The sequence below is a fragment of the Pseudophryne corroboree genome, chromosome 7 (genome assembly GCF_028390025.1).
Source record: "Pseudophryne corroboree isolate aPseCor3 chromosome 7, aPseCor3.hap2, whole genome shotgun sequence".
Classification (NCBI taxonomy): domain Eukaryota; kingdom Metazoa; phylum Chordata; class Amphibia; order Anura; family Myobatrachidae; genus Pseudophryne; species Pseudophryne corroboree.
In genome coordinates, this window is record NC_086450.1 from 210892868 (window position 1) to 210917263 (window position 24396).

The window sequence follows — 24396 nt, forward strand, 5'->3', positions numbered from 1 at the left end:
GTCCACCATTGGATGGTCTGCGGCATCCTGACCTCAGCCATGTCTCACTGATGTTATGGTTTGTTCCTCCATTTCGAAGCAGCTGGGCTAACTCCCTTCGGCTCATTGCAGCTGCTGACAGTAGCTGTAAAAAAAAAAAAGGAGAGTAAGAAAAAACATAGATGTGATTGTGCGCGGAAATCCAGTCACTGGTGAATTGCTGGCAACAAAGGCTCTTTCTACACAGCTTCAACTCAAATGCCAGTGATATTGCTGTGCACTGTAGTTTTATGCCATGGAGAATTCAAATTTGGCATGCGGGCGGCAGTTGGTGATGGCAGTTGAGGAAATCAGTGGGAAATTACATGTTAGTGCTGAGTAGACATTACACCAAGAACAGGGTGATTTGGGGCGTCTACTGAAATCATCTCAGTTCTGCTGCTGGACCCAGAGAGTTCAACTGTCAGTGATGCTGCCATCCCTACTCCTCCATTGGCTATCTCTGCAGACTCTGTCATGACAGCTGCCAATATTATAACATTATATGGGATATATATGTGCATATGTGCGTGTGTTCCCTATATTATATATTAGCACAGAAAATATATATACCATGTGCAGAGTTAATCCAATATGCATATGCAGCACCCCTCCATTCTCTATTCCTCAATGTAACAACAGTAATATAAAAAAAAGGGGATGCACAGTAGTGACGTACGATTACATTAAATTTTGTGAACAACACAAATTAACATACTTTGAATTAACAACAACTCGCATATCATATGTCATAGATTGCCTGGCTGGAATCCTCTGCATTTTGAATACCCCACTAACTGCTTATAACCTGTATTCATCTGTCTGATATCTGCACCAGTTCGTTTCATGCCCTCAGTCCTTGTAACATCAGCCCTTATGGCATCATTAATTGCCCTTTCCTCAGGACCACATATTGCATTTAAACATGGTTATTTGTAATATATGGTCCTGGGGAAAGAACAAGTAAGCCTCATGTAGAGTATATTGACCTTAACCTTGCATTAGTATTGTATCCAGAGATCTGTCCCATTAATCATGTGCTGAATTGAACTGTTTGAATTGCCTGGAATATATATGGGTTAGGCCCCAGGAGGGTGGGGGGCTTCGGGTTAGGCACTAGAGAGAAGGGGAGGGGGTTAGCTGTAGCCGCCACCCCCTGGGTCTTAGCCCTAGCTTTCACCCCAATATTTTAGCCCTAGCCACCACCCGAGGCAGGTTAGGGTTTGGGGCTGGGGAGCGGTCAAATAATTACCCTGTCCCCATTTCCATAGTTGGGATACCGGCATCGGTCATATGACCACTGACATCCCAACCACCAGCATCTTGTATCACACCCCATATAACAAACACTAAGGTGGTGCCTATAATGTTGTAAGTCTTGTACTCCTTCATTGGGCAAAATTGGCATATAATAGGGTCATTCAGTTGCGGTTGGAGTTGCTGTTGTTTACATAGAAGAAGCAGCGATAGCACTAATGTGGTAACGCAGCATGAGGCGTCATGACTCCGGCATACATTACTGCTCCGAGCTGCATCCTAGGATGCAGTATCAGATAATCTCCGACATTATGAATTGGCTGTCTGACCCTTGGGGTCACACAAGCCGGCCACCACAGCTGCAACCTGGAGGGCAGAAAATCTCCATCCTCTGATGGAAATCCTGGAATCTTCCCTCTCCTGCAACAGCGGCGACATGCCTGAGTTTGGAGAAAAGGGGGCCATCATCGCCCCCTCTCTTGCCCTAAATGGCATCAGAGTGTCAATCCCTGATAGGCTGATGCCGCTATGTAAAAAAAACTTTGGCCTAGGTGTGCCATGAAAAAAATTCTGATACTCTAGAGCACCGTGATTCAAAAACGTTTGTGAACCACTAGTCTAGACTTTGACTTGGCCATTCCAAAACTTTAAATGTATTCTTCTTTAACCATTCTTTGGTCAAATTACTTGTGTATTTTGGGTCATTGTCTTGCAGCATGACCCACGCTCTCTTGAGATGCAGCTCATGGACAGATGTCCTGACATTTTCCTTTAGAATATTCTGGTACAATTGAGAATTAATTGTTCCATCAATGATGGCAAGTTGTCCTGGGTCAGGTGCAGCAAAACCAGCACAAACCATGATACCACAATACTGGGCCAAACCATGATACCACAACCACCGTGTTTCAAAGATGGTATGATGTTTTTACTCTGGAACGCAGTATTCTCCTTTCTCCAAACACCGCTAGGTAGTTGCAGCGCCCGGCTACTTCTCACATAGGTAGCCAGGCAGCACTGCAGCTTCCCATCCCTCGGTATGTTCCGCCCCTCCCGGCTTCCCCTTCTATGTCTCCAGCATCTGAAGAGCTGCAGTGTTTTGGTGGGAGTAGGCTGGTGGTAGCTGCTCTTGAGCAATGTAAGTATAACCTACTGTAGCACAAACACATAGACACACACATGGCCCCCATCCTTCCCCGGTGTATTGTGTAACGGGCTCTGTCTGGACTAATGTGTAAAAGGGGCTCTGCCTGGTGTAATGTGTAAAAGGGGGCTCTGCCTGGCGTAATATGTGAAAAGGGGGCTCTCCCTTGTGTAATGTATAATAGAGGGCTCTGCCTGGAGAAATGTGTGAAAGGATGCTCTACCTGTAGCAATGTGTAAAAGGGGCTCTACCTGGCGTAATTTTTATAAGTGGCACTAATGTACAGCGTAATTTGAATAATGGAGGCTACTGTGTGGCATAATATGAATTGGTATTATTTTGTGACCACGTTCCTTCCTCATGAAGCCATGTCCCTAGATTTTTGTACTGTCCCTATGTTATTTATTTGGAGGGGGGCCCCAATTCTCTCTTTGTCACAGGACATCAAAATGTCTAGTTACAGCTGAAATGTAATTGAACAAATTGACATACAGTAATCGTAAATAAAATGTTCATTTTAATTCTTTGCAAATAATCCTTTGCAGGCAATCACTGCCTAAATCCATGGGCATCACCAAATGCTGGGTTTCCTCCTTTGTTGTGCTTTGCCAGGCCCTTACTGCAGATGTCTTCAGTTGTGATGGGTTTGTGGGTCTTTCTGCCTTTAGTTATGGCTTCAGCAAGTGCAAGGCATAATCGATTGAGTTGACATCAGTTGAATGACTCAGCCATTAGAATATTCTACTTCTTTGCTTTAAAAAAGAACTCTTGTGTTGCTTTCGCAGTGTGTTTTGGGTCATTGTCCATCTGTACTGTGAAGCACCGTCTAATCAACTTTGCAGAATTAGACTGAATCTAAGCAGACAGTATATCACTGTACATTTCAGAATTCATCCGGCTGCTTCTATCTTCTGCCACATCATCCATAAATATTAGTGACTCAGTGCCATTGGAAGCCATGCAGGAACATGCCATCACACTGCCTCCACTGTGTTTTACAGATGATGTGGTTATGCTTCAGATCATGACCCATTCCAAGCCCTCTCCATCATTTTTTCTTCCCATCATTCTGGTACAGGTTGATCCTAGTTTCATCTGTCCAAAGAATACTGTTCCAGTCTGCGCTGGCTTTTTAGATTTTTTTTGTTTGGCAAAGTCTTTGTAAGTTTGAGGCTTATGAATGGTTTGCACCTTGTGGTGAACACTCAACCTATTTATGGTGTACAGTACTTGGATAATAATATCCTTATCTCCAGGAGATTGCACAGCATCCAGCCAAGTGAAGAACACTGTTTTTTATTTACAATGGAAAGGATACTGCGATCACCCACCACTCTTGTCTTCCAAGGTGGTCAAGACCTTTTTGTGTTGCCAAGCTCACTAGTGTGTCTTTGTTTCTCAGACTGTACCAAGCTGTTGATTTAACTACTCCTAATGTTCCCGATATCTATCTCTCGGGTGGATTTTTTTTTCCCCCGACAGTCAATAGGTCGACCCTATATGGCCGACATTCATATTAAGGGTCAAATCCCCAAAGAGAGGGGAAAGAAAGGAGAAATCAGTTACTAATGCGGTGCATACTACCCAATGTACATAGAATTTTAAAATTAAATTCTTTATTATAAATTCATTAAAACCCCTGTAATATTCACAAATATTGGCAAATTGCCACTATGGAAGTTAATTAATTTTGTGTATAATTAAATTGATTTACTGGACTAATATTGTCCTTTATTCAGAATCAAGCGAAGTATTTAAAAAAATAGTAAGGAAAGTGAACAGACTAGAAAATGAAGTGAATAAAGATTAAAAACAAGGCTAGTGTGTCATGTTCATTATGTACTATTGATATTAAATAGTCCTAATATGTATGGACCGTTTTGCTCTCTCTATGATATGCCAAAGCTAAATATTCACAGAGAGAGGTCTATGGGTGAACAGTTTATAGTAGACTTTCAAGAGGATATAATACCAGAATACAGCATGACAAAATGTTACATGTCGTAATAAATATCGACAATTAATACTTTATATCGTCTTCCAAATAGCTTGACATGAGGGTTGCTGTATTACAAGAAATTATCAAGTATCTCTAGTAATCCTCCCCATAGAATATAAAATACTATGCCAGCATCGTATTAATGCTTAAAGTGAGCATGTGTGTTTTGCTGTTATAAGTAAATCACATATAATGTGAACAACAGAGACACTAGATATGTCTGTTGGAATTCTTATATCCAGGTCATTCGTGACTGTTGTGAACGCAGACTGTCAATTCTTACTTGTGGTATTAATCATGCGGTCTCATATTAATAATAACTGTACACTGTTACTACGAGCAGCTCACACCGTCAGACCGTTAATATGCTGGGGTGGTTCTAGTGTAATAGCATATATGGTATAGCCAGAAATATCCTATTATATAACCATGTATTGGAATGTAATTTTAATAGTCAAGGCCACCATCCCTTAGACAGCCTGCCGTGGCAGATCCTAATGACAGGGTGTCTAAGTATGCTACGCAACTCTGCAAGATACAAACACTCTCAGTTTGCTAGATACTTCTGTCACTGTATCACAGAGAAGTGCAATTACACAGGATACGTAATGGTGCTTAATTTTTATGGTCACTGTGATATAATCAAAGATGCCGTGATAGGTATGTATTGTCGGATACCCGTATATAATTTACGGCTGTACGCGGCACCTCCGTAATCAAATTATTAAGCTATTGCAGCCAATGCCGCAAGGTTCACAGTGCCATAATAAACATCTAACTTAACATATCACTGTGTACTGTGCGGCTGAACGAGCTGTTAAGCCGCTCGTCTGGTACGATGCTAAATACTGGCTATGTCTATCTGCATAGTATAACCTATATCAATCGGTACAATGCATATCTTGGTCGGACATTAAAATTTGTATTAGACACATAAAACACACTAGCTAATAGCCAATGCACATTTCGCTCATAGGCTTCCTCAGGGCACTATAGTAAACGGCGCCCGCCGGACATGACATATTTATAAGGGGCCATAGACGTGAGTGAACCTATTGTTGTCCAGACATTCATATTAAGTTGACACGTACAAAAGGTCAACATGTAAAAGGTCGACAGGTACAAAAGTTCGACATGACAATGGTCAACAACACATATGATCAACACAAGTTTTTTTTTTTCCCCAACCTTTATCATTTACCATCCACCTGGACTACGACTAGGAATAGTAAACTGTACCAAGCACAGCTATAGCGGAATGAGGCACCTTGCCCGAAGCATGGCAAGTGAAGCGATACACTAATTGGGGTCACATGTGCTTTAACATAGAAAATTACAACCCAAAATACAAATAAATTTGTGCCGACCTTTTCTGTGTCGACCATTTTCATGTTGACCTTTTGAATGCGTTAACCTTTTGTACCTGTTGAAAAGGTCAAGTGTTTACCTTTTAACCCTGTTGACCTAATGACTGTAACCCTAATTCAGGTCGACCTAATGATCCACACCCCTTTTGAAATGGGGATTATCCATGTCTACAGTTAGTACACCTGTTTGCAATACTGTAGATTAGGGGGTTTTCTCCCTATGATAAATAGACCCCTGAGTTTCTGTAGAAATGCTTCATATCTCACACACTTTTAGTCAGTATAACAGACTGATTCAACATGCGACCCTCCCACTATTGTAGTACTACACATCCAAGAAAAACCCTAATAGTAATACTGTAGCAGAGAATGCTGGGATGTAGTTCCACAACAACTGCATGGCCGCATGTTGAATATCGCTGCTGTACCGTATACTATTAGAGGGTAATTCAATGAATGCCGTCAGAATGGTCGGAAAAGCGACACTTCATGGCCACCAGCATCACCAGTTGGTGATGTTGGGGCACAGTATTCTGCAGCGTTGTGTTTAGCAAAGGGTTGAGTATGTGAGGCCGGCACTTAGATTGCCAGCGGTCACATGACCAACAACGGCATTACAACGCTTATGGGTATATTTACTATAGTGCAGGTTTTTAGAAGTGCCCTTCGCAACTAATCAGATTCTACTTTCATCATTCATCTAGCATCTTCTAGAAGATAATTACTAGAATCTGACCCTAACTTTAGTAAATATGCCCCTTAGAATCCAGACACCTGGTAGGTAATAAGTTAATACTGTACCCTCTCCTAACCCTAACCTCCCTTCCCGCAGCCTAAGCCTAACTCCAGCATTGGGGTTCTGGCTGGTGTCTGTATTACGGCACTGGTTTTCTGACCACCGGCATTTTAAACATCCGGATGCCAACTACATCCTGCAGCAAAAGCCCAAATTCATTACCATACACATTCATCTCTAGGTGGAGCCTATATTATCAAATGAAAGTGAAATTCTGCTAAATAATGTGTCTGTCGATCTATGACTGCCTCCATAGGCAAAATAATTTTACACCATCGCAAAAAAAAGTTCTAGGGCCTTATCACTATGAGGGCAGAAGATGATAAATGGGTTTTCCGAGTTCGGAATACCAGGTGAATTATTGGAACTGTAACTATGTAGCAAGTTATCCAAGTGATAATTACAGTTGACCTCATTGATTAAGTGTTAATTAAGACAGCTGAAGATCTCATAGCCACAAAGAAACTAGATTTAGCCACCACTGTTTTCTTGTGTGAAATGAACACAGACACAGGATAGCTGACAGAGTTAACAATTTACATTGAAAACAACAAATTTGTTAATTAATGATGAAAATTCTGGAATATTTTAGGACTACATTTACTGTAAGTATGGTTTTTATTATTGAACTGGTACATTAAAGATACTGTATCTGTGATAGATATTAATGGCAGGCCTGGCCAGCCTTTGGCTCTTTAGCTGTCACTGTTTTAGCATTCCCTGATAGCAAAACTGTGGCATGGCGTGCTTGGACTTGCAGTGTACCCACAGCTGGAGAGCTACAGGTTAACTGGGCCTGCACTATCGGCAGGGCTGGATTAAGGGTGGTGGGGGCCCAGGGGCAATTAAGTTGTGGGGCCACAAGTAGTATAATTGGTGTGTTTCACCTCTCCCCCATGTGACACACACACACCCTTCCTCCCTCCCGCTACCTGCACCAGCCGAGTTTGAATCGGCGAGCTGGCTCACCCCCCCTTGTAAATGTATGTACTGACTATTATTGGAGATGGGTATAAGAATTCAGACATCTGGATTTCATTGCTTGTGTTAGTGGGTGAGGCTCTGACAGCAGGAGATATTTTCATAATGTTTTCGTTATCCTCTCTGCAAATTGTGAACCAGCCCTGAGTTCAGACTTCAGATAAATATCAGCAGAAGTTCTCTCTGTTCCCTGACAGCTATGCATGATGCCTCCAAGAAGCTTACAGAGTGTCTGCAGGACATCTATGAGCCAGAGTGGCCTGGAAGAGAGGAGACCGAAAAGATAGCAGAGGTGAGGAACTGTCATTTTGCCTGCAGATCTCTGTGACACCCCGCCGCAACATTGCCTGTTTTTTAAAACCGTGTGGAAAAGTGTGTACATCATGACTGTGTTTGTTCTACATTATTACAACTTAAGGTGGGTACACACTAATAGATATATCTGCAGATCAATTGATCTGCAGATATATCTATGGACGGATCGAGCAGTGTGTTCAGCATACACACTGCCCGATCCGTCGGGGACTGACGTCATGAACTGGGCGGGCGTGTACACCCGCTCGCCCAGTTCAGCTGTCAATCACCGCCGGCCGCCGCAACATGTGTACGGGTGGTCGGCCGACCGCCCTGGTAGGGGGCACAAGAGGTCACACTCCCAGGGTGAGGGGAGGGAGGGTCACAGCCATTTTCAGACATACAGTATCTGTGTGATGTCCTGTACAGCAGCAAGATGTACTTTGAGCTGAGTCTGCAGTGCTTGCAGCATTAATCCTTAGCCAGTACATAAAACGACTTCATAATAATTTAGGAAATTGTACACTTTTAGTGCAATAGACCAGGAGGTGGAGGTATTAATAGCACATTTTGGCCAAGGTCAGGCATCATGGCTGCTCACTATCTAGAAGTCCTGCACTCACATTTGTAAATGAAATAACCCTAAATCTGATATTCATTTTTTGACTTTGGAAGTGAGACCCAAATGGTACTGTTACTACTGCACACTTATGTATGGAGTTATCTGATAAGCCGTGTAATACTACACTAGAAAAACAACAAAATGCCTTCAGTACACTGTAATGGACTAGAAAAGAGACATACTGTACATTCAAAATGTTATTAGTAATGCAGAGATCTCAGTTACATACATTTGCAAATATAAACAACAAGGTATTTCTGCTCTGGTGGTCCTATGCTACATGATAATAGCACATACCTTGGATTATACTTTTATCTATTTATAAAAATTGAGAGCAAACTCACCAGGAGGAACCTATAAATCGTCCAATATGGCACTACAAGGATCACCATGCCCTCCAACTACTGGGGTGGGATGTAATGCGGTCCGAGTTCGGGGCAGTCACTTACAAGGCAACAACAATGAGCATGGCTACATCTGCACAGCCTACATACAGATGTAGCCACACTCATCATGGCTACATCTTATCTCAATCATGCAATGTTAGATGCAACTGCCTGTATGACTGGGGCACGCACGCTTCCTAGACGCGTATGCGCCTCATTTGCATGAATGGGAGCGGTAAATGCAACAGCTCAACACGGCTACTGCGGATGCGCCTAGCCACGCCGAGTGTGCACGTTTACCGCAGATGTAGCCACGATGAGCATGGCTACATCTATAATAGTAGTAATGCAGAGAACTCTGTTACATATATTTACAAACATACTGTATGGTAAGCCACCCACCATGGCAAGATGTCTCTGCCCTGGTATTCCTACGCTGTACCTACTTTGGGTCATAAATTCACTGTATGTGTTTCTACATTTTTTCAATATGGCACTACAAGTATCACTATATCCTACAACTACTGATCCAATCCTTGCCTCTCAGAACAGCTCATCCTTGTAGAGCCATATTGTATGATTTTGGGGTGCATCTACGTGACTTGGCTCTTAATTTAGAAATACACAAATATATAACACAAAGTAGGTGCTATTATCGTTTAGTGTAGGACCACGGGAGTAGAGACACCTTGGTGAATTACCAAATGTTTACATATGTATGTAACTGAGATCTGCATTACGATTATCATGTACGATGTATGTCTCGTTTGCTTGTTTATTGTGTTGTGCTGGGTAAATCGGTTAAATTGTTCTTTTATAGTCTAGACAGAGACCGTGGCTAATATTTTAATGTTTGTATTATGTGTATGATTTTAAGGCTTTGAGGCGTCTGTTTATCGTCCCTTAATTTCTACATAAGTAGGTGAACCTTTCAGTCCTTATCTGGCCTGCTGTCTCCATATACTAGTATGGGGTCCTAAATTTATCCAGCTCCGGAAATACAAAATATTTGGAGCTTGACTGCAGAAACCTTTGCCATCTTCCGCCAGAAGCAGGGTTCATGTGCGCATGTGTGCACTCCAGTTCACGCATGCACACTAGCACTGCTAAATCACCAAATCGGTGATAGGAATTGCAGGGATAGATGATCTTTGGATCAGCTGTCTCCACATTGGAGCAATATAAAATTGGTCCAGTTATTTTGTATCTACTGCCGCTACATGCACCAATAATTACCATGATGAATGGGCCCCTGAATGAGAATATGGTAAGCACAATGTACTTAGCTTCCCACCCCCTGCACCTCTGACTCCGTAGACTCCACCTATGCGGCTTTTCCATGACCCCAGTCCTGGCTCTTGCAATTGGCACACAGAACCAATAAACAAGTGGTTTCAGAAAAAATCCAAACTTCAGATAAAGTCACATGTTTCTTATTCTAGGAATTTGATCATTTCACTCCATAAGTTCTGTTTTAAACATTATTGTTTGATAATTAAATCCTGCCTGTAAATAAAGTTAATGTATGACAGAGAAGTTTCTGGAGATTCCATAAATGACTGTGGTATATTAAAAAACATCTGTTTTCATTATTTTTGTGGGGAAAAACATGATGTAAAGAATAATTAATTGAAAAACAGAATGATGGATAATTACTAGAACATTTTATTGCACAATTTCTCATTTCTTTGATAGAACAATGACTTGTTATGGACAGACTATCACCAGAAGCTGGTAGACCAGGCTCTCCTGACGATGGACACCTACCTTGGGCAGTTCCCTGATATCAAGGTAAGATGCTACGAATAGTTTTCTGCAGCTCTGCCGAAACATGGAGCCACCCTTATAAAACATATTTCAGTGTTGTAGAGGATTGTGAGGTGCATTTCTTTATTTCCTTTACTATCAGAACATTTGTCACTTTATTGAATAGGACCAATAATCAATAGCATTTTTTTTATTTTTTTATCATGAACGAGGGTCATTTTAGAATATATCCTTTCACATTTATGAATAGATATATGTTGCTTTGTAGAGTTTTATCATCTACTTCACGGTGTAGACAAACATTTTGCAGCCTGCATATCCATATGAATCCATTGACATGATTAAGTTCATTGAGAACTAGTGATATCACAAGCATGATTTAATCTTTTTTTTTTTTATATATATATTTATTGAGTTTTGTAAAGAGAAAACCGGAAAAAAGCAAACATAGTTTCTGAGTCATCTGGTACATACAGAAATGCAGAATGAGGGTTAATCAGAGCAAGTCCAATTATCGTTAACCGGAACAATCCTAAATTGTCTAGCACATCAGAAGACAACCTCTCACACAAAACACTTTAAAAATAGTGTGAATCAGAAAGTACAAAATAAAAACATTAAAACAGTGGGGGTCATTCCGAGTTGTTCGCTCGTTATTTTTTTCTCGAAACGGAGCGATTAGTCGCTAATGCGCATGCGCAATGCCCGCAGTGCGTCTGCGCCAAGTAAATTTGCTATGCAGTTAGGTATTTTACTCACGGCATTACGAGGTTTTTTCTTCGTTCTGTTGATCGTAATGTGATTGACAGGAAGTGGGTGTTTCTGGGCGGAAACTGGCCGTTTTATGGGTGTGTGCGAAAAAACGCTACCGTTTCTGGGAAAAACGCGGGAGTGGCTGGAGAAATGGAGGAGTGTCTGGGCGAACGCTGGGTGTGTTTGTGACGTCAAACCAGGAACGACAAGCACTGAACTGATCGCAGATGCCGAGTAAGTGTGGAGCTACTCAGAAACTGCTAAGAAGTGTCTATTCGCAATTTTGCTAATCTTTCGTTCGCAATTTTGATAAGCTAAGATTCACTCCCAGTAGGCGGCGGCTTAGCGTGTGCAAAGCTGCTAAAAGCAGCTTGCGAGCGAACAACTCGGAATGAGGGCCAATATCAAGAAGACCGGGACAACAAGAAGACAAATGGGGAAGGACAAGAGAGGGAAAGGTGGAGGTGGGAGGAGAGACAGGTATAACAGCCCCAACTGAGATGGAATATATAATAAGTCAGACCAGAGCCTGCAATAATATGTCAAGAGACATCAATAAAGTATACGCATCCAATATAGGTCATTATGAAGGATAAAGTCTCCTATACAGGAACCAGTTGGTTGATTCAAAAAGTCTCAGAACATGCTGTTGGTGTGAGTCATCCAAGCTCTCTATATAAGGACCCCACTTACCGTATTATAAAAGTGAATAACATTTCTTTCAATATCAGTAAAGTAGACAGACGTTCAAAATACATTGTGTGGTTAAGAGTATATCGTGAAGACTGAGAGGGTACCTTTTGATCCAACTAGTGAGGATCAATTTTTTAGCAATAGTTAAAAGTACATATAGCAGAGGGGTGAGATTATTATGGTGTGGGAACAATCCCCACTCCCGAAACTGAAGTCCCACCTTTAGGATGTAGACCCAAGTTAAGTTTGAACGTGGTGTTAATAAACCCCAACACCTTGTTCCAAAACGTTCCTATTTTTGGGAATTGCCACCAATTATGATACAGCAGGGCATTGGGAAGTCTGCACTTAGGGCAACATCAGGTCTCAGTGGATACCATATATTTCCTTTGACCAGGTGATATGTAATCTCGATGTAAGAATTTTATATGAATCTCCTGTAATTGTGCTGAGTAAAGGGCCTTCCAAGTTTTCACCAACAGTATGTTCCACAGCAGAGACCCCTTTAGCCAATTGTTTACACTGGCTCTTTATGTCTAAAACAGCTTGCTGTAGTGCTGCAGCATGAGCCTGGGCTTAATCAGCCAGCAATGGTTGCAGTCTCCCTTACTGCCTTTACCACATCATCATAAGACAGCATAGCAGGGTCAGGATGAGACGAAGGAACAACACTACCTGACTTTGCAGGAGAAGCAGTCCTCAACAGTTTTTTTATTTTATTGTGTCTGCGCATCAGATCCCAGTGAGACAGCGTGAGAGGGAGCCCCTGCATCAACGTGTGCTGCAGCGGCCATCTTGGCTGCAGCACCGCGCTCAGCGTCAGTCCGGAGCTTGGGAGGTTTAGCCACCATGCCAGGGGTAAGAAATTTGTCCATAAAGGACAAGCGCGTGCCCAGGGAGGTAAGGGAGCAAATGAGCCACAAATGGAAAGCCGCAGTGGGCTTTTAGCAGGGTAGCAGTGGCTGGACACCGGAGCAGGAGACAGGAGTGTCCTACTCCATGCGCAACTGGAACTGGAAGTCGTTCCAATCATTTTTTAATCGGATTACAAAGGTGATACCTTGGTTCCCTGTGGATGGAGGGAGCAGTCTGGTATACTGTATATCAATTAATTCCACAACATGGCTGCCCCCATTTTGTGTGACAGGCCCGCATTTGCACATAAAATCATCATTATAAATCAACCAAGTAAGAAAAAGAGTCATACCTGTGGATTAGGATCAAATCATGCTTTATTTCTTTATTTCAGTCACGTATTGCTAAACGGGGTAGAAAAATGGTGGATTACGACAGTGCAAGACATCACTTTGAATCTCTACAGAATGCAAAGAAAAAAGATGAAACCAAAATTGCCAAGGTAAGTCTATCATGGTGCTCTGGGGTTAATTGGCAGGTGTGTCATACTGTAGGTTTCTGTCCTTGTATACATCTTGGATATGTTAGACAAATAAAAGCAAATATCGGATGGGATTATAGTTCACTTTTGCTTAGTGCACCATGTGCCATGGAGCCCTATTTATTGGTGCTATTGCACATGCACCGCTCATCAATAACCCCACACTTTGTTGCATATGCAGGTGAGTGAGTAGGTGGGACTTAGAAGGTGTAATTGCACCTGCTAGTGCTGGATATCAAATATTTTTTGGAAGTTGGTAACCTGGCGGGGTGACTCTGTCACGCAGTGCTCTCCTGAGACACTGACTGGTTTTACTGTGTTTTGGTGGTCCACCTACTGATAGAGGACGTCTTCTCATTGCATCAATTCTGATTGGAACCCTGTTGGAAGATTTGGCTGGTTTTAGAGCCACGGACACTTACTGTAGATATTGGGCCAGTTGCCTGATTTTTCTTTATTGCTTGACCCACTTAATTGCCTGTGTTTTGATGATTGAATGAGCGACTTACATACAGTAGGACAGTTTGCATAGGAAGTTATTTCTCGGCCAATAACTTTTTACAGTTTAGGTATTATTGATTTTCCTGCTCTTCTACTAATATGTTAACATTTTGTTTTATAACAGACTGTGTCAATTTCTTAATTTATTACAAATAACTGATTTTAAGGCCTAAACCATTAGGTATATATGATGCTGTCAATACTTGAGGTTTTTAGTTGTAGAACTGCATACAGTATGCATTTAGGACTCCTTTTTCTAAAGAAGTGTATATTTTATTGTTAGTATAATCTGTAGGTCATAATTTGTAGGTCAGTGAATGTGATCATTGTAGTTTATCAATTTAGGTGTGAGTTGGATCCTGCGAGCTGATCTCACTGCGAATTCGCACTGCAAATTATATTTGCAATATAGTTCCAAACTCGTATTGATTTTCTCAATAAAATTGGCATTTTTTATGCTGACCCTCAGGTGAAAAGATCAAGAACTCGGATTTAAATAGTATAATTTTGCCACTGAAAATATTTAATGGCTCAATAAAGGGATAAATGATGTGGGGCAGCTACCTGGAGGTGTTGTAGTGATGAGATAGGGCTTTTTGAACTTGCAGGTGGGAGGTTACCGTGTTTATTCCAACTTTTTACTATTTTGTATAAAAACAATGAAAAATTACTATTCGGACATTTTCCTATACCCCAAAATGATATAAAGACTTTCATTTGATGTGCAAAAATCATCCATTTGACACCTTCTAAAAACCTCCAGTACTGTCCTTATGGCTTCTAATAGCCTATATATGGTCCTGCTATCTCAGTTGTCACTTTTTTGGGTCCATGATGATTTCCACACTTTTTATAAATGTCTCCCATACCACATTTTGTAAAAAAAAGTCATGTCGACACGCAGCGTATACCACAAATTTTAATTTCTAGTTGGATCCCGCATTTCTAGGGTGCGTGCATTCATGCGATGTATGCGCGTTTCATGAAACAAACTTGCTTTTGCAAACTCACACCTAATTGGATTAACCCTAATGTGTTAATTCTGTTATATATACTGTTTTCTTAACATCTATTTTATACTGGTTTGTTACGCTTTATGTTAACAGTTGAGGTTTTCAGATCCTTTATAATACCAAGTGCAGTATGATTCCAGTATCAAGTAATAACGTAATATTTAGACATCACACTGCAGGACGTCATGGGTACATAAATGTTTATTTTCTTCATATTTTTCTGTCTAGCACATTCCTGAAATGTTTACATACAAATTGACACAATTATTATTATCCCCTCATTGACATACCACAGCTTACCTTTCAGGTTGTTTCTTTTTGGAATTGCATTCTTACTTATTTTTTTACTGGGCAAAATCTCAGATTCAAATTTCTAAAAAAACAAAAAATTAAAAATTGCTACAATGTACAAAATGTACTCATTTAGTTACTTATTTGTCTTGTAAAATTGTGCGGTATTTTATTGAATTGCTGGTGTGGGGCTGAGTAAACGGTAGGGCTTGTACTGTTTATGCTACAATTTGTTGCTCGGTAACAGCTAAAGTGTTCAGATAGTTAAGTTCTTAAGCCAGACTTGAGAAACCTTTTGGACGAATGCAGTTAAAATGCCTGCTGTCGGGATCCAAGCATTCAGGATAGCGACACTGGAATCCCGACAGCTGACATTATACTGATGGCCAGAATCCCAACACCTACCCAAAATTCCCACTCGGCTGGTGAGTCCACACCACCATCCGAGTGGGAATAGAACCTGTGGCGAGCGAAACTAGCCACCGGGCCCAAAGCGTGATTGCTGCAGACGGGATGCCGCTGTCGCTATACTAACAACCGGCATCCCGTCTGCCGGTATATCACACCGGATCCCTTTTGGCACTGTAGCTGTTGTGGCACAACATATCCCATTATGCAGAGTCTGTCAAAGTATGTTGGTACTTCTAGTTGCATAATTGCTGGACAGCGACACGTTCTCAAAACCTCTTTTTAAGAGTCGATTTACATATGTATAATTCAACAATATTTTTGCAACGAAAACTGTAGTCTGGTCGTACATTTAACAGCTATAATAGTCATGACACAATAGTGGGCCTGATTCAGAGATGGACAAAATGCAAAGCCACTTGCAAGGTGGGACATGAAGGAGACGACTCAGTAGAAGAGACGCCTTCTTCATGTAGCTGTGATCCCAGCTCTGCGACCGATGTTGCAAGTAGTGCCACGCAGAGGGCCAGCTGAAGCTTACTCAGCTGACTGATGGACATGGAGGCTTCGAGCCCAAGAAGATGCGCCCCTGTTTCTGGGAACGCAAGCCTTCCCCCATCTCTTCAAGCGCAGCGGCAGAGGGAAACTACAGGAGATATCGCAAGGCCCGTTCCATGCATGTGCAAAATCTGTCGTCCCACTGTGGATTAGGTGTTTGTAAGCATGGCAGAAGATGCTAGGTGGTGTGTAATATTTGGGAATTTTGGATATTCTTCTGGATGGCGTATATAAAATAATAAATGATGCTATAAAGTAAAATGTAATTACAACTGGCATATTATTATTATTATTATTATTATTACTATTATTTTATTTTGTTATTTTTTTTAATTTTTTATGAAGTACATTTACCACCATTTTATAGAAGCCAATCCAAGGTTTGCCATTTAGATCTAACAGTAACACTGTTTAACTGGGATTCTTTTTTTCTCACCAAAGCCTTCAGTGTCATAGCACCGGTCTCCTGTATAATTGCTCTGATGCACTGGTGTATGTATAATGGGTGCAGTGTCTGCGGTGCACACGGGCCCTAGAGGCACCCATTAATTGAAATACTTACACTTCGGAGTCCCGCAGCGCAGCAGCATTGATGCCAAAATTACTGGGAAAATGGAGCGGCGCCATTTTCCCGGTGATTCGCTCATGCGCAGTGGGAAAATCACTGGGAAAATACCCGCTGCTCCATTTTGCCGGAGCTCCATTTTGCCGGAACTCTGCGCATACACTATAGACTCTGGGACAGCGCTAGGGTCCCCTAGCACTGTCCCAGAGTCTACACAGCGCTGCCGGCTAGAGAGGAGGGGGCCCAGCCGGAGCCTGCACATGGGCCTCCTCTCTAGAAATGCCCCTGCTCTGATGACCTGATTCTTATAGGCACAGTTAGTTGTTGATGCCCCACCCTTGTGAATATCCAAATACATGTCAAGTTCATTAAGGGGTGGCCACCAGAATCTGACAAACACAGTAAATATACATAAGGCTGGAACATTAATGGGATCTCTGCATTTATAGAATGGCACATAACTCGTAAGTAAAATTCAGGATTCTTTCTTAATATAGTGACCCATAACCCATATTATATTTATAAGTTTTGAATAAAGTCCTTATTGATGTCAGTTTACCTTCATATTCCATTTACACCTCTTTAGTACATCAGTTAGACGCCAGCTGTATGGGAGCACCCCAATAATTGTGCTGCCGCAGTAACTAATCACACATTGCATTTTGCAGTCACGTGGGTATACGGTTCTCTTGAGCACTGAGCAATCATTTTAAAACGTTGGCTCCTGTATTGTTCAGTGATCCACATTCTGTGTGTCTCCATCCCAAACAGAACAGAGATACCTGTAGCTCAGTCAGGCTAATTAGGTCTATGTAGTTATGCATGTACAGTAACTAACACAAAGGTGGAACTACAATCCAAGATAAAATCTTTTTAAACTGAGTACGTCCAGCTGTTCTTAATTCCTGATCTGTGACTAATTGTTCTTGTTGCTCTTTGCAGCTGTGATTTTGTCAGCGCCAGTGGCCCAATCTGTGTGGAACGCTATTTGCTTATCTTTTGGCATGCAACAAAGGATGACATAACACTGATTGCTCCTCGGTACCTTGCTATTTCCTCCCTCCTTGTAATTGTCAGTATTATAATCTCTTCTCTTTCTGTGCCTTTTCTCTTTCTTTACCTGTGCGGAAACACTGGCAGCCTGTGTCGCTGCTTGAGAAGGCTGCACCACAATGGTGCCAGGGAAAAATCCAAGCTCATCTGGTTGCCCAAACTAACCTGCTCCGAAACCAGGTGACTCCCTGGCTGAGCCCTAACAGTGCATGAGCTTCTGCTTCCAGTCTGTCCTGCAGCCGTGCTCAGTCTTAATAGCTCAATGTTATGCTTTTTGTTTATGCTTACTGTAGTTTACAAAAGTGTAAACTGATTTTTACATGCCTGTCTTCATTACAGAAGCCATTTTTCTGTAGCCTAAGCTGTATCAGTCAATTATTATTATTATTATTATTAATAATAATAATAAAACATTTTATATTTGATTCTGTGATGTTAAGAGTAACTGTTTTCGAAGAAACGTAGTAATTACTTTTACAAATGGCTTCCAAGTTGCATCACTAATGTTACTACAAGAATCAAGGTGTTGCAACAGCTATATAAATATATATATATATATATATATATATATATATATATATATATAAAAAATATGTTTGCACACTAGTACACTATACCACTATACAGTGGATAATTTTATTTGGAAAAATTCCCTTAAATAATGTCTTTAAATAAATATTGTTCCATTCTTATAACTGATAAGATATAGTCATTAATTACACTATTATACTTTCTTTTATTTCACGGTTGATGTTATAAAGACATTTCTGGAGGATTAACAATGGTTTGACTTCATATCTTATCAGTTATAAGATTGGGACATTTGTGTGCCGACTCATTTAATGTATTTTGTGTACATATGTTCTGTGAGAATCAGGTGGTTCTTATATTGTACATGGGTGGCTGCACATTTATTTTGCATTGAAAACCTATCCATTTTTTTCCCTATATTAAATAAATATTGGTCTATAGGAAAATGGCCACTGCCTTGATATATGTAAAGCAGTTGGAAGTTTCATCTCTAGAATTTGCAACTATATATCATGGTGGCAATTTTTAAGAAATAATAATTTTTTTCTTTTCTTAACACAATAAATAGAAATATGCAGAGACTTTGTGATAGTGTTGATGACGATTCTCTCTGACATAAGAACTTTTCCCAGTAGATATTTTGTGCTTTGCTCCCATGATTTGATGCCAGACCTGTCACACAAGTGCAGACGAAGATGTTGGTAGGAAAATTGTTTCTTTACACAAAACAATTGGTTAATATTAGGAAAAGCACAAGTTTACTTCCCACAATCAAAATACAATACATTGTCGAAACCAATGTGAAAGCCAAAAATACTGGAACTCAGCCAATGCAATAAAATAGATGCTTGGAGACTGAGCACGGACTGCTCTCTGTAACATTTATTATTGTACTGCCATAGGAATGTCACATTATGTGCAGTTCACATATCTCACAGCTTCCAAGGTGCCTTCCTCATCAACCAACGGCTCTTTATAACTGACTACCACATTGAATCAGATATAACTGCAATGTCTGACTCATTTGCTGCAAGTAGATCACTATTATTCCTGGTACCTAATGTAAATTGAATTTTTCTTTGTGTCACACTAATAAGCTAATTAATTTTCCCCTTCGGCATATCACTGTCTGAAATGCCAACTGTCCGATTCTTATTGAGAGATTTTGGTAATTATACTTGAAATAAAATAGAATAGCTCCAAATATAGATTTATATTGTTCTTCTAAAGTTCCTCAAAGCATTATTGCTCCTGATAATTTCTCATAGCAACTCTGAGAGCGGCTTGGAAATAGTGTATGAATACTGTGCAGTTGTGACATTCCTAGCAGTTATGTGGTAACAATGTGTTTCTGTAAAATTGTGCATGTGTGTCTTCCGGGATTGCTGGATCTCTAATTTCTAATATCATTGTATAGAAGCATGACAATGTGCCAATCACATGTAACGTGTGCATTTAGATTTGTAGGACACTGTGAAAAGATGTGTAATTCCAGATCTGCCTCTCCATAGTACTGTAGAAGACATAACCACATGGGAGCAGAGGTGCAGATGCAAAGGGGCCCATCTATGCTGAGGTCCACACACAACTGACTTAAGTCCTATTGCATTAAAGACGGTGGATTTTATTACGGCTGATATACAGGAGAAAGTGGGTGTTGCCCAGAGACTTAAGTTCCCATTGCCATTATGCAAGATAATGGCTTGTGCTGCCTTCACCCACTCTGTAAAAATAACTTTGAGTAATCCAGGCCCCTTAGTAAAAAAAAAATTGACATTAAAGTGGTTTAGAGTAATCTGGGCCTCCTAGGTAGGAGCCTAGGTTGCCAGTGGATGAACCGGATTTACCTAGAGACAACAGTCCCATTCTGTCATTTTCTTGGCTAGTATTGAAAATGGAAACAAAATTGTAGTTGCTGTGGGTGATATCATCTTCCTCCTGTGCGTCACTTTCCACGTTCTCTAAATGTCTGAAATTGTTTCTCCCTGTTGCAGTAATAGTTGGATTTAGAACAAATAAAGTTATATACACTAGTACATATCATATTATATAATGGAAGTATTAATCATTTACAATATAATGCACATAAAACATAAGACACAACAAGATGTGGTACAACATGAAGAACATTTCACGTAAGCAATTTTGTGTTAACTATAATATGTGAGTAGTATTAGTAGTGTAATCTACTGTAGAGTATATTGCTGTAATTGGTGCTTTAGTTATAACAAATGCTAATAATTTACTATTAGGAACACTTTATTATATAAATATTAACTACAGAATAATATACCTCCAATGTAGGTTGTAAGGATATTACAAGTAACTGCAGAATAACCTCCTTACAACATTACTTGGCAGCCATATTGCATTCATGGTATAAGTAATGTCCTGCACTTCTAATATCCTTCTACTCTACACCATGGCATCAACCATTCATATTTGCTTATACACAGTGTTCTAACATTCTTCTCTGCCTTGTTCTGGTCAGGCTGAGGAAGAGCTGCTAAAATCACAGAAAGTGTTTGAGGAGATGAATATTGACCTACAGGAGGAGCTGCCATCATTATGGAACAGGTACGTAAATGTCACATTCCGGGATTAACTAAACTAGCAGTAGAGATCGATGGAAAACAAAATATGGGATTCAGTATGGGAGCCCGGCAGTCAGGAGACCGATACCAGAATTCCGACAGCCGGAATCCCGGCAGCGAGCACAGCGAGTCCCCTCGCGGGCTTGCTACGCTCGCCACGCTTTGGGCCCAGTGGCGAGCTTTGCTTGCCACACTATTCTATACCCGGACCAAGCCCCGAGGGGGAATACTGGGATTCTGATGGGATTCCGTCCGTCGGCATTTACACGCCTGTCTGAATTCTGGCATCGGGATCCTGAAAGCCGGGATCCCGACAGGCGGTATATTGACCGCATCCCAGCCACAGTAATGGTTTATATTGTATGTAGCAGTGGGTAGCAGCTGTGCATACTGGCTTTACCTTTAGGCTTTAGTAATGTCCCTAGAAAGTAGAATTGTTGATGAGAACTAGAATTAATACTGTATCTGGTATTGGCTAGAGACAGAGATGAGGTGGGGCTGTCCTGCAGTTGTGTCCACCCTCATTGTTTCCACAATGTGTTTAGTAGCACCTGTGATCACACAGTGCATTTCCTATGGATTGCAGGTGTGGCTAATCACAAGTGCCCGTACATGGGCATGCTAATCACAGCAAACCAGTTGCCCCCGTGAATAGTAGTGGGTGTGATGAGGCTGGACATATCTGTATAATAAGGGCCAATCCTGCATGTAGGTGTAAATTTGGGTTATATGAGTCAGCACCATGGATCATTTATGAAAGTCCCAACATTTTGTATAATGACCCTTTTGATATAGAACACAATGACTTCCTGTGAGTCCCCTCTTCAAATATTGACATTGATAGGAAAAAACAGGTGCTGGCTATTCCATTATAAAACTGATAATTGTCAACGGTTTTTAACAGTTCATATAAAATAATTTTATCAGTTGGAATTAAATTTTATATTAGGCATAAATTTGCCATAAACCTCTTCATTTCAGTACAAACATTGCCATATACGACAGAGGCATACATGTTAGATCTGTAGGAAAGGCCCCAGTAGTTTTTTGATTTTGATCACGAGTTGTCTCATCTTGAACTGATTACATAGTAAATCTGACTTGCCACTGTACATTGGCCCTCATTCCGAGTTGATCGCTCGCTAGCTATTTCTCTAACGTCCTAAGTGGATGCTGGGACTCCGTAAGGACCATGGGGAATAGCGGCTCCGCAGGAGACTGGGCACAACTAAAGAAAGCTTTAGGACTACCTGGTGTGCACTGGCTCCTCCCTCTATGACCCTCCTCCAGACCTCAGTTAGATTCTTGTGCCCGGCTGAGCTGGATGCACACTAGGGGCTCTCCTGAGCTCCTAGAAAGAAAGTATATTTTAGGTTTTTTATTTTACAGTGAGATCTGCTGGCAACAGACTCACTGCAGCGAGGGACTAAGGGGAGAAGAAGCGAACCTACCTAACTGGTGGTAGCTTGGGCTTCTTAGGCTACTGGACACCATTAGCTCCAGAGGGATCGACCGCATGGAACCGGCCATTGATGTTCGGTCCCGAAGCCGCGCCGCCGGCCCCCTTACAGAGCCAGAAGCAAGAAGAGTCCGGAAAATCGGCGGCAGAAGACATCAGTCTTCACCAAGGTAGCGCACAGCACTGCAGCTGTGCGCCATTGCTCCTCATACACACTTCACACTCCGGTCACTGAGGGTGCAGGGCGCTGGGGGGGGGCGCCCTGAGCAGCAATAAAAACACCTTGGCTGGCAAAAATATCACAATATATAGCCCCAGAGGCTATATATGTGATAAATACCCCTGCCAGAATTCATTAAAAAGCGGGAGAAAAGTCAGCGAAAAAGGGGCGGAGCTATCTCCCTCAGCACACTGGCGCCATTTTCTCTTCACAGTGCAGCTGGAAGACCGCTCCCCAGGCTCTCCCCTGTAGTTTTCAGGCTCAAAGGGTTAAAAAGAGAGGGGGGGCACTAAATTTAGGCGCAATATTGTTTATACAAGCAGCTATTGGGGGGAAAAATCACTCAGTTATAGTGTTAATCCCTGCATTATATAGCGCTCTGGTGTGTGCTGGCATACTCTCTCTCTGTCTCCCCAAAGGACTTTGTGGGGTCCTGTCCTCAGTCAGAGCATTCCCTGTGTGTGTGCTGTGTGTCGGTACGGCTGTGTCGACATGTGGGATGAGGAAGGTTACGTGGAGGTGGAGCAGAGGCCGAAAATGGGATGTCGCCCCCTGTGGGGCCGACACCAGAGTGGATGGATAGGTGGAAGGTATTAACCAAACAATGTCAACTCCTTACATAGAAGGCTGGATGACGTAAAACAGCTGTGGGACAGCCGGCTTCTCAGCCCGCGCCTGCCCAGGCGTCTCAAAGGCCATCAGGGGCTCAAAAAATGCCCGTTACCTCAGATGGCAGACACAGATGTCGACACGGAGTCTGGCTCCAGTGTCGACGAGGTTGAGATATATACACAATCCACTAGGAACATCCGTTACATGATCTCGGCAATAAAAAATGTGTTACACATTTCTGATATGAACCCAAGTACCACATAAAATGGGTTTTATTTTTGGGGAGAAAAAGCAGCCAGTGTTTTGTTCCCCCATCAGATGAGTGAATGAAGTGTGTGAAGAAGCGTGGGTTCCCCCAATAAGAAACTGGTAATTTCTAAAAAGTTACTGATGGCGTACCCTTTCCCGCCAGAGGATAGGTCACGTTGGGAGATATCCCCTAGGGTGGATAAGACGCTCACACGTTTGTCAAAAAAGGTGGCACTGCCGTCTTAGGATACGGCCACCTTGAAGGAGCCTGCTGATAAAAAGCAGGAGGCTATCCTGAAGTCTGTATATACACACTTAGGTTCTATACTGAGACCTGCAATTGCCTCAGCATAATAGTGCTGCTGCAGCGTGGTCTGATACCCTGTCAGATAATATTAATACCCTAGACAGGGATAATATTTTGCTAACATAGAGCATATTAAAGACGTCGTCTTATATATGAAGGATGCACAGAGGGATATTTGCCGGCTGGCATCCAGAATTAATGCAATGTCCATTTTGCCAGGAGGGTATTAGAAACCCGGCAGTGGACAGGTGATGCTGCCTTTAAAAGGCACATGGAGATTCTGCCTAATAAGGGTGAGGAATTGTTTGGGGATGGTCTCTGGGACCTCATATCCACAGCAACAGCTGGGAAGAAATTTTTTTACCTCAGGTTCCTCACAGCCTAAAAAAGTACCGTATTTTCAGGTACAGTCCTTTAGGCTTCAGAAAAGCAAGCGGGTCAAAGGCGCTTCCTTTCTGCACAGAGGCAAGGGAAGAAGGAAAATGCTGCACCAGACAGCCAGTTCCCAGGATCAAAAATCTTCCCCCGCTTCCTCTGAGTCCACCGCATGACGCTGGGGCTC

General features: G+C 41.7%; 1 protein-coding gene across 6 annotated transcripts in view; it reads left to right on the forward strand.

The window, feature by feature from the left end:
• BIN1 (bridging integrator 1) overlaps positions 1-24396 on the forward strand; it is a 249497-nt gene that overhangs the window by 166023 nt on the left and 59078 nt on the right. For 5 of the 6 annotated variants that reach the window (XM_063933973.1, XM_063933974.1, XM_063933977.1 and 2 more), the window contains exons 4-8: positions 7760-7854; positions 10560-10655; positions 13327-13434; positions 17950-18042; positions 20885-20970. In XM_063933973.1, coding sequence (XP_063790043.1) covers positions 7760-7854; positions 10560-10655; positions 13327-13434; positions 17950-18042; positions 20885-20970 — 478 coding nt within the window. The remainder of the gene's footprint in view (positions 1-7759; positions 7855-10559; positions 10656-13326; positions 13435-17949; positions 18043-20884; positions 20971-24396) is intronic. The other variant, XM_063933975.1, reaches the window with a different exon arrangement.